Source organism: Pleurodeles waltl, chromosome 9, assembly GCF_031143425.1.
Source record: "Pleurodeles waltl isolate 20211129_DDA chromosome 9, aPleWal1.hap1.20221129, whole genome shotgun sequence".
NCBI classification, from domain to species: Eukaryota; Metazoa; Chordata; class Amphibia; order Caudata; family Salamandridae; genus Pleurodeles; species Pleurodeles waltl.
The window spans coordinates 575,447,637-575,459,022 of NC_090448.1; the positions used below are offsets into that span (position 1 = coordinate 575,447,637).

At 45.6% G+C, this 11,386-nt stretch overlaps 1 protein-coding gene across 3 annotated transcripts in view; it reads right to left on the reverse strand.

Moving 5' to 3' along the window:
• The window catches only part of LOC138259678 (cytochrome P450 2G1-like), a 406,140-nt gene extending 395,297 nt beyond the window's left edge, over positions 1–10,843 (reverse strand). For 2 of the 3 annotated variants that reach the window (XM_069207554.1, XM_069207552.1), the window contains exon 1: positions 7,871–8,233. In XM_069207554.1, the coding sequence (XP_069063655.1) occupies positions 7,871–8,158 (288 nt within the window). In that variant the 5' untranslated portion in view covers positions 8,159–8,233. Of the gene's footprint in view, positions 1–7,870; positions 8,234–10,718 lie in introns of those variants that run through there. The other variant, XM_069207555.1, reaches the window with a different exon arrangement.
• Between the last annotated feature and the right edge of the window lie 543 nt (positions 10,844–11,386).

The window sequence follows — 11,386 nt, forward strand, 5'->3', positions numbered from 1 at the left end:
GTGCTCTGTCCTACCTTTCTGTTAACTACTCTTGAAAATCTGTCTAGTGACAAGTTATATTTAGCATCTCCCACTTTCGCACATGCCCAGTAAGATCTGCAGCTGTTAGTAATCAGTAACAGACAGTAATGTGTCAACTAGTCCTTGAAAACTGTTAGCCCCTCCTACCTGTAGACTGTGCATTTCCATATGACCGAATATGTATGTAAGTCTTGCTTCTATAATTGTACCACCTTCTTTTAGCCCCTGCGTGGGTATAAAAGGACCGTGCTCTCTTAGTTCAATGTGCTACTTCAAACATTACTGAAGGGTGCTGTTTGAACTGTAGTACCACCTCATGAGGTTTAATAAACTTTGTCTTTCATTTCAGTTTCTGTGCCAACTTCTTTCTATATGGTCTGAGGACTTTGTGCAACTTAAGAGACGCGAAACATGTCGACCACATTTTGACCACATATTGAGGGGTTTCGGGTAATCACCGTCTTCCTCTATTCTGATTTTTGTGTGCATGTCTGAGCATTATCTCTAGTTTCACTCCCTTGTTACCTTTTTAATCTTGACCATTTCCCAACAGCAAGTAATACATTATTTAGTGAGGGTCTTCAGCCAATTTTACTCTTTCTTCTTGTTTTTCCTTCCTCTTTTTCGGACCCATATTTGGTTCCGCGGCATCATCGATAACAAAAAGATCTCCGGCAAAGAGCCCCCCCTCGGGGGGTGCCCGTCAGGCATTGCAGCGCCGGCATGACGAGGAGCTGTCCGATGATGAAGCATGACACCAAATGTGGTGTGTGAGGACTTTTGCTCCTGATTATTAGGACTCCTTCTCTTTCCCTCCCACTAGTTTTGGAACAGTGTATTATATTATATTATGACTTTGTGCAAGTACCACAAGGTACCCACTTTAAGCAATGGCCAGCCTCCTACAATCCAGCCCTGCTCTGGCGCGAAACTGGACAAAGGAAAGGGGAGTGACCACTCCCCTGACCAGCACCTCCCAGGGGAGGTACACAGAGCTCCTCCAGTGTGTCCCAGACCTCTGCCATCTTGGATACAGAGGTGAGAGGGAACAATGGACAGCTCTGAGTGGCCAGTGCCAGCAGGTGATGTCAGAGACCCCTCCTGATAGGTGCTTACCTTTCTCAGTAGCCAATCCTTCTCTGTGGGCTATTTAAGGTCTCTCCTGTGGTCTATTCCTCAGATAACAAATGCAAGGGCTCACCAGAGTTCCTCTGCACTTCCCTCTTCGACTTCTGCCAAGGATCGACCGCTGACTGCTCCAGGACACCTGCATAACCGCAACAAAGTTAAAGAAAAAAGGTGGTGCCCAGAAAGGACCAGGATGTCGCCACTTTGGATAGGAGACAGAGGGGGCCCTCAGCAACGTGGAGAGCTCATGCACATGAAGGTTGCACCCGCAGAAGTACTTGAACACGGGTTCAAGAAGTCTGAACACAGCAGTCATCTCAACACTGCAAAAGAGGGTCCCACGACACCGGAGATCAACTCAGGCAGCTGAGCACCACAGGACAGAGTGCTGGGGACCTAGGCTTGGCTGTGCATGAAGGATTTTGTGAAAATGTGCACAGAAGCCCTTTTAGTTGCAGTTCACACGGTGCACAGGATTACTGTCTGGAGAGAGGAGGCAAGGACATACCTCCTCCAAATTTGGACAGTTGGACCACTGGACAGTCCGGGTCACTTGGGTCCACCACCTGTGTTCCAGGGGCCACACTCGTCAGGATGGGAGGGGTCCCAGAGTACCGGTGAAGCTGAAGTTTGGTGCCTGTTGGAGCAGGGGGAAGATTCCATCAACCCACAGGAGATTTCTTCGTGGCTTCCAGTGCAGGATGAAGGCAGGCAGCCCCCAAAGCATGCACCACCAGGAAACAGTAGAGAAAACTAACAAGATTAGGTGCTACAATGTCGCTGGTAGTCTTCTTGCTCCTTTGCTGCAGTTTTTCAGGCATCTTGGAGCAGTCAGCGGTCGATCCTTGGCAGAAGTCAAAGAGAGAGGTGCAGAGGAACTCTGGTAAATTCTTGCAAGTCGTTATCTAAGGAAAATCCCAAAGGAGAGACCCTAAATAGCTCTCAGAGGAGGATTGGCTACCCAGTCAGGTAAGCACCTATCAGGAGGGGTCTCTGACATCACCTGCTGGCATTGGCCACTCATAGGCCTCCAGAGTGCCCTCACACCTCTGGATCCAAGATGGCAGAGGTATGGGACACACTGGAGGAGCTCCGGGCACCACCCCTGGGGTGGTGATGGACAGGGGAGTGGTCACTCCCCTTTGCTTTGTCCAGTTTCGCACCAGAGCAGGGACTGGGGGTTCCCTAAACCGGTGTAGACTGGCTTATGCAAGGAGGGCACCATTTGTGCCCTTCAAAGCATTTCCAGAGGCTACCCCTCCCCAGCCTCTAACATTTATTTCCAAAGGGAGAGGGTGTAACACCCTCTCTCAGAGGAAATTCTTGGTTCTGTCTTCCTGGGGCATGGACAGCCCAGGCCCCAGGAGGGCAGAACCCTGTCTGTGGGGTGGCAGCAGCGGTAGCTGCAGAGAATACCCCAGAGAGCTGGTTTGGCAGTACCCAGGGTCCTTGTTGGAGTCCCAGGGATGCATGGAATTGGCTCCCCAATACCAGATTTGGAATGGGGGGACAATTCCATGATCTTAGACATGTTACATGGCCATATTCTGAGTTTCCATTATGAAGCTACATATAGGTACTGACCTATGTGTAGTGCACGCGTGTAATGGTGTCCCCACACTCACAAAGCCCGGGGAAATGACCCTGAACTATGTGAGTGCACCTTCGCTAGTGCAAGGGTGCCCTCACAATTAGTAACTTTGCACCTAACCTTCAGCAAGTGAAGGTTAAACATATAAGTGACTTATAAGTGCAGTGAAAATGGCTGTGAAATAACGTGTGCGTTATTTCAGTCAGGCTGCAGTGGCAGTCCTGTGTAAAGGTTTGTCTGAGCTCCCTATGGGTGGCAAAAGAAATGCTGCAGCCCATAGGGATCCCTGGAACCCCAATTCCCTGGGTACCTAGGTACCATATACTAGGGAACTATAAGGGTGTTCCAGTGTGCCAATTGAAATTGGTAAAAGTAGTCACTAGCCTATAATGACAACTTTAAAGGCAGAGCGAGCATAAGCACTGAGGTTCTGATTAGCAGAGCCTCAGTGACACAGTTAATCACTACACAGGTGTACTCATTCAGGCCACAAACTATGAGAACTGGGGTCCTGGCTAGCAGGATCCCAATGAGGCAGGCAAAAAACAAACATACTGACATACATGTAAAAATGGGGGTAACATGCCAGGCAAGATGGTACTTGCCTACACTGCACCACAGCACTCTGGCACTTTAAGTCCTGATGAAGGCAGTAGTCTTCCACCACTGTGAGGGTAGTGCTTTGGGCACTACTCCCAGCCCAATAAGACCACAATCCGTGAGATAGGCCAATGTCATGGCACACGTGCATGATTTGAGTTTGCATTTAACAACAAAAATCAGCACGGGTGCTACAGACTCCAGTAAAGGAGTACACATCTGTTACCACACAGAGGACTCTCCTGTCAAAAAAGATCCTATCAGAATTCAAACTCTAAGGCCTATATTTATACTTTATTAGTGCTGCATTTGCGCCGCTTTTTGACGCAAAAGCGGCACAAACTTTCAAAATAGAATTGTATTTTGTAAGTTTGCGCCACTTTTGCGTCAAAAAATGACGCAAATCTGGCGCTAAAAAAGTGTAAATATGGGCCTAAGTTCTCGGTCCAATAGCCTGTTCTTACCACCTAGTTGGGAATAGCCTTGTTCTCTGGGTGCTTGGCTTACAGAAGCTGGCACATTCACTCTTTCACAACTGAAAATTGAGCGCATTAATGTGAAAACATACTCATAAAATTAAGAACTGTTCATATTATATGTCAAAGTAAGGAAACAACGCTGTAGTCCTTCTGAAACCTAACCTATTAGTGTTTGTTAAAACGCTGTTACCTCAGAATGAAGGCTTGGAGGTTCATACTATTGTTACTTCTGCGCTTTCCTATACCCAAAGCTATGCAATTCTGTAGCTGCAGTATTTTCCGCATAATCATGGATTTATTCCACTTTGCACAAAATGAACCATCTGCTGCGTAATGTGGAGATTTCCAAAAATAAAGTTGTTTCTTGCTCAAATGGAACAGAAATTACTAAAAGAAAGTGCAACACATGGTGTGACGCAATAGCAGACCTTGCTAAGGTTAACTGATAACCTCTCGATGATAAATGCTCTATTCAGGTGCTAGTAAGATTAAACGTTTAGCCAGATAGTATTAATGATGGGCACCCCCAGACGCAAAACAGAAACAGGTACAGTTTAACCTTCAATCGCCCCCAAAGAAAAAAGTCCCACATGCTCTATTTCTTTACTGACAGCGCTGTTTTAAGGGAAAAAGAATAAGTTATGCAAGAAACCAAGGGGCAGATTTATGAAAAGTGACGCTGCACCAAGTGCAGCGCCACTTTCCCTGCGCCCCTTCGCACCCTCTTACCACCACCATGTGTGCGCCATATTTAAAATACGGAGCACCATGGCGCAGGGTAGGGGGCAATAGTGTCATTTGTTATGACGCTATTGATGTACTCTGCAGGAGTAGCATCAAAATATTGGTGCTACTTTTGCAGAGTACATAGGGCCCCATTCTAAAGAATGGCAGCCCCCTTTTAACGCCTGCTCTTGAGCAGGCATTAAAAGTACCATATAAAATGCCACAATAGATTTCGTTATGCCAATTTTCCAGCTCTCCTAATGGGGGAACGCCCACTTTGCCTACATTATGCCAGTCATAATGTAGCACAAAGGGTTACAAAGTGGTGCAATGAATGCATTGGGCCACCCCGTAAATAAGGCGATGGGATTTTGGCCTCGTTGGGCCTCAATATCGTCAATAAATAACGTTAATATGGTGCAAGGTGGCGCTAGGGGCCTATAAATATGGCCCCAATTGTGGCTGTTCTGTAGTCATATAGGAGGAACTGCAACATATTTCACATGCCGTACCCTTATCCTGGGTTGCAATGTGGCTCGTGCCCTCATGATTCAAATTACAGTTAATATGGATTTCAGTGATTTACAGAGGATTTTTATATTAGTGCAGTTTGCCACTCATTCTCCGTAGTACATTATTCAAAAATGAGGTTGGTAAAAACAAAGACAAAAAAAACAAAGAGCTACAAATGATGACAGTTACGTTGCGTTCAGGACATCTCTGGACATACAACAAAAAAGGCACATTTTTACACCTAGATTCCATCTCCCGCTCTCCTTCTCGTTATTTACGACTGCTTAAAGCTCTGGAATTACTTCCATTTTTCAAAGAAATGAAATGGAGCACATTATATTTAACACCGTTTTCTTAAACCGGAGGTACCTTTGCTCCAGTTCAATTTACAACTTGAAATATTCACGCTCGTTTCGAAATACAGGAACCACATTTTGGAACCATTGCAGAACATATTTGACTTTTTTTGTTTGTAAATGCTTTTACTTCTGCCTCAATGTAAAAACACTAAACCGACCCACTATTAGCATTTGTTAGAAAAAAAGCAAACTGATTTATCACCTGTTGTTTTGCATTCACCGTGGATTCACAGAGTTTCGTCTTTGACATATTAGAAGCTGAGCAAAGTGTTTTTGTTTTATTCCCTGTTATGCCAATACAACGGTATAGAACATTTACATTGTTCCAGTTTGTGCATTTCCCTGTTACCCTGTTTATTTTCATGCAAGCAGCGAAAAGGTGCAAAAGTGAATTTACTCCAGTATTGCATAAGTGTCACCGCAGTGATGGATTGTAAAGAGGGGCATCAGGGAGCACCTCTGTCACCTGTGACTCACCACATACTGCCCCTTGCATCTGCCCATGGTGCTCATTGTTTAGTCCAGCGCTGTTCATGAAAACACAACTTTCGTGTTTCATTAAACACCGACAGGGCACATGTTAACCCCCTCGGCTTCTCCAGGCTCCTGATGAAAGGGTGAGAATTTTGGGGGTTGGGGGAAGGGGGTTGTGGTGGGGACGAGTCACGGAGCCTATAAGGTGAGATGTTTAAAAACAAGACAGTCTATAGTGGATGTCAAGATTGCACATGTCCGAGGGACATGATTCTTCAACTATCCTCTCACAAAGGCACAATCTATTTTATTTACCTGGCATACTCTGCATGCCTCAGCTAGGGCAGTAATTGTGCTAAAATGGTGCTGTCACGGACCACATCACTCCGCCCTTGTCCCCAACGAAAGTTTACAAAGAGTGCAGCAGGGTGTGATCTTGAACCCTTTCCCTAGCAGGAGCTAGTAGTGTGCTTGATGTGGGTCTCCCCTTGTTATCTTGGCCGTGCTGCTCTGTCTGGCTCCTCATTTCCAAGAGGAATTGTGTATTGTTGGCCGCTATATCCGCCAAGGTATTCCTGTCGTTTGCTGCCATAGAGGAATTACCTGCAGCTGCAGCAAGCTAAGTAAATAAGTAAAACAAGCAAATGTTGTTACTCTGTATATGTGTCACAAAGGTCATGAGTGAGTGAGCGTGTGTGAGCGTTTTTATGAGTGAATGAGAATGAGTGTGAACCAGTGAGGGTCTGAGTGAGTGAATGTATATGAGTGGGTGAGAGTGAGTGAGAATCAGTGAGAGTTAGTTTGAGAGTGTGAGAGTAGAGTGAGGAAATGGGGAGGGAGTGAGTTAATGAGTGCGAAACATGGAGTATGCGTGTGTGTGTGCGAGAATCGGTGAGAGAGTGGAGCAGTATGAGTGAGTTAGAAGTCGTAAGGAAGAGTTAGTATGAGCTAGTAAGTGTGTGGGAGAATGAAAGAGTCAAAGACGGAATATGGATGAAGAGTGTGAGCGTGATACAAATAATGAGCGAGGGGGAGTCCGTGAAAATGAGTGAGTGAAACTGTATATGTGGGTGTGTGTTAGAATTATGAGTCAGCAATATTCCATGGCATACTTAAGAAGGTTATTTTTACGTGTATAGAGGCACCCATGGCAACTTTGTGGCAATGGCATATTGGAGGTAATTCGTGGCATAAAGGACGCCACCAGTGGCAAAATGTAGGCTCTGACTCTGGAGGTAATTGTTGGCATATGGAGCACCCATGGCAAACACAGGATCTAGTGTTCTGAAAGTAATTCTTCATATATGGGGCACCTGGGGTAAAATTCTGGTGATGGTATACTGGGGTAATTCTTGGCCTCAAGGAGGGCAACCATGCCATGGGAGCAAACCCTGAGAAACTGTGTCCCTAACATGCTAGAGATAATCTTTGACATCTGTATCACCCATTGTATAAGGCATAATCGATGGCAAAAATCTAGCATGATGTACCTAATTCTTGGCATCAAGGAGAACCCAGTGTATATGCATTGCACCCATGACACAATGCGGGCAATTGCCCTTGCCCATGGAAGGTTATTCTTAACATATGGGATAGAAAATTCATGACACATTTTGAACGGAATGGGGTCAACTTGCATTAGGTTTTCGACTTCATTGAACATCATGTTTCATGTGGGCACGCTGTCCTTATATCACGTTTATATCAAAAATGTGTTTTAAAATGCACTACTTGACCCCATTTTTCAAACGTATCCTCTCCTTACCTATTAGATACGATGTGAGGCCAACTTCACCCGCTCGCTGGAATTCCGGGCAAGAATTATTCCCCTGTATTTTCAATGATCACAATGATCACTAGCTGCCATTGGTGTCACGTTAAAGTAATAGGACCCCTGGTAAATAGGCTACACACATCTCAGAAATTGAGCTTTTCGTTGAAAACGTGATGCATAAATAACAACAACAAAAAGGACTCACCTTAATCATTGACTTCGCCATTTGACCAAAGCATAACTGGAGCATGTTTCCAATAATTGGCAGAGGTGTCGGGCCCGGGGGCAGGGCCCTATTCCTGTACATTTTATTCCATGCCAAAGTAAGAAACAAGCAGGGAATTACGATAGCCAGAAAAAGGGTCCACGCTCCTCCAAGATCCATAGTACAAGGCTTTCCTTGCTGTTTTGAAAATATTGCTGATTTAACTGAGACCAGCAGCTTTATATGACCTGAAAAGGCTTTGGCACACGTTGTTCTGCTACATAACATCGGACTCTGCCAACTTGTTTACACCGCAGGAAAGCAAACATTCTACAATCCATGGCAACTGATGCAGAATGTATTCCCTACTCAGCTTTGTGCAAGTCTGGCAGAATTCCCTGGATGTATGGTTAGCACATTATCACATCGCAGCATTCGGCCAAAGGACAAACAAGGCCATGTCAGAGCACTGATTGCAAATGTTCAGAACTCATTGCATAATTATCAAATACATGAACCGAAAGAGCAAAGTCTTTGGGGAAGTGTTTGCCCTGGTTCCATTCTGGCGCAGGGTTACGTTGTACACTTTCGTGCACCCTTAGGCCCATATTTATACTTTTTGACGCAAATCAGCGCTAGGGCAGATTTGCGTCAAAAAGTTTACTGCCAGCTACCGCCATTCAAACGGGCCAGCCGGGCGCCTTATTTATGGGATGACATTAGCCAGCGCTGCGGCTTGGTTAGCGTTAAAATAAATGACAGTAATCGGGCAGCGGAGGCAAATGGAAGACGGGGGGTTGTGCACCAAAGAATGGTGCAAGTCAGGTTAGAGTCAAAAATTTTGTCTCTAACCTGACTAGCGCCATTTTTTGACTCACAACCCCCTGGAATTTACTCCTGTCTTAGCAAAGACAGGAGTCATGCCCCCCGTCCAATGGCCATGCCCAGGGGACTTCGGTCCCCTGGGCATGGCCATTGTGCTCAGTGGCATGTAAGGGGGCCCAAGTTAGGCCCCCCCATGCCACTTAAAAAATATATATATATATACTTACCTGCACTTACCTGCATTCACCATGGATGGGTCCCTGCATCCATGGGTATCCTTCAGGGGTGGGCGAGGGTTGCAGGGGGTGTCCCTGGGTGTAGGGAAGGGCACCTGTGGACCGCTTCCATGGTCTCCCACCTTGGAAATGAGCCCACAGGTCTTGTAACACCTACCCTGACCCAGGCGTTAAAAAACGGCACAAATCCACCTGGGTGCCATGTTTTAAGGCCCGCCTCCTCCTGTGCGTCATTTTGACGCCGGAGGATAAATGAGGCGCACATACCTTAGAGTCATTTTTTGCACGGGAACGCCTACCTTGCATGTCATTAGCGCAAGGTCGGTTTTCACATACTAAAAAAGACTCAAACTCCATAATTTCCTCTAGACGGGTCTAGTGCCAAAGTATAAATATGGAGCTAAGTTTGTGCCGAATTTGCATAAAAAAATGATGCAAATCCGGCGCAAACAGAGTATAAATATGAGCCTTACTGTTTTCGTTCGTCATAGACTCGAGACATCTAGCTGATCAGTAAATAAACCTGACCTCACTAACCCATGCTTTAACTGACAGAGTGGGGCCACACGCTGAGGTGAGCACACAAGGGCCACTAGGGCAGGAGTTGTGGACCACTGACCTGAAGGAGGCCTCCATGCCCCCAGAGAAGAAACGGAAGGCCCCACAAAGGTGAGTGCAAATACACCTGCTTGAGACCTTCAGAGCGTCGTTCAACCCTCCAGCAGCAATGGTGCATGGTGTGCCTCAGGAGGGCCACTTGCAGGGCTCATACCACATTGTCACAGTCTCTGCAGGTGCACCCCAAGCCTGCGTTTTAAAGGTGGACAGGGGTGACAGACAAGCTGGTAGGGTGATGCATGTGAATGGACAAGGCATTCTCTGATTTGCCTGGTACGTATTGTGTGGGCACAAATAGACCGATCGTGTGATATGTGTTACTGAATGAGGCGCACAGAGACGTGAGCCCTCTTCTGTAAATCAAAGATGCTACAGCAGAAGATGCTCTTTTTAGCTAATCAGGCTGACCCCCGTAGTCTGTTGGAAGAAGAGAGCAAGTATGTGTTTCTTTTTTAGTAAAGCGAAATCCAAAACACATCAAATAATGTGGGATTATTTACTAGAAGCCCTTAATTCCAATGGAAGGGATACGGCCTTTACCATGCAGTGTTTATCATGCAACGCCTTGAACGCAAAGCCCTAACCACGCAGTTAAGTACCATGCAGAGACGTGCATAGTATAACAATTTAACCTTTAACGTGCATGCTTAACAACACAGTGTTTTTCCATGCAGGTAACTATCGTTTCAATAATATCTATAATTTAAAACACAAAGAAGTCTAGGTCTAGGAAAAGGATGGAAAGGGCAATTTTAGGTTTTAGGGGTGGAAGGGGCAGAGGGAGTTAATGGTGATTTTAGGGTTTATGGTGGATAGAGGTAAAGGCAGGTCAGAGTGATTTTAGGACTAAAGCGAGGGTAGAGGTAAAGGGGTATTAGGGTCACTTTAGGGTTCATGGTGGGTAGAGGCAGAGGCAGTGGCAGCTCCTAACTATGGGAAATGGTGGGGCAAGCAAATGGGTAATGCATGGGCAAAATTGTATGAACTACATTAATGCTGGCATGCGTTACAATATCGTTTTAAGTTAGAAATGTTTAACTCTAAAACGGTAATGTAATGCATGCCAGCAATTTAGGGCATACATGCATACATAAAATACACATATAAATACATAAAATACATATATAAACACATAAAGTACATAACAAAAGGAAATAAAAGTCACTTACCATGTTGAACATATTCAATCCGTCCTGAAGTTCTTGTCTCCTCCAGCTTGGGCCCAGCCACCCCCTCTCACAATGCTGGCACTGCCTTCATGCTGTTAACCAGCACGAGAGAGGGTCTCTCAGCACTCCAAACTGCACTGGAGGCCTATGCTTGTTCTCAACCGAGCTGTTCAAGACAGCTGGTTTGAGAGTTAAAGTGCATATGTCTGGCTGGCCATCGCAAGACAGCTGGCCAAAGAGACAGGCACACTTTGAACTTGCTCATCCCACCACTCCTCTCTGATGCTGCCACTCAGCAGTGGCCCCACCCCAAACTGACGCTTGGGACGCAGATTTGCCGAGTTAATGAAAAATAAAATGGTATTAATGTTTAATGCCATTTTATTTTTCATCTGAGGGCAATTTAATTAGCGGGGCAACCCTCCTCTTCCCTAATAGAGGAGCCTCCCCTGGGTAAAGGAATGTAAGGGCGATTTTAGAATTTAATGGAGGGTTATAAAAAAATGGAGGAAAGGATAATTTTTGGATGTTGTCAAAGTTAGGGGTAGAGGTAAATGAAGATAAGGGCGATTTTTAAGGATTACGGGTGGGTGGAGGATAAAGGAGGTAAGAGTGATTTAGGGTTTAGGGGAGAGTAGAGGTAGACGTTGTAAGGGCAATTTTAGACT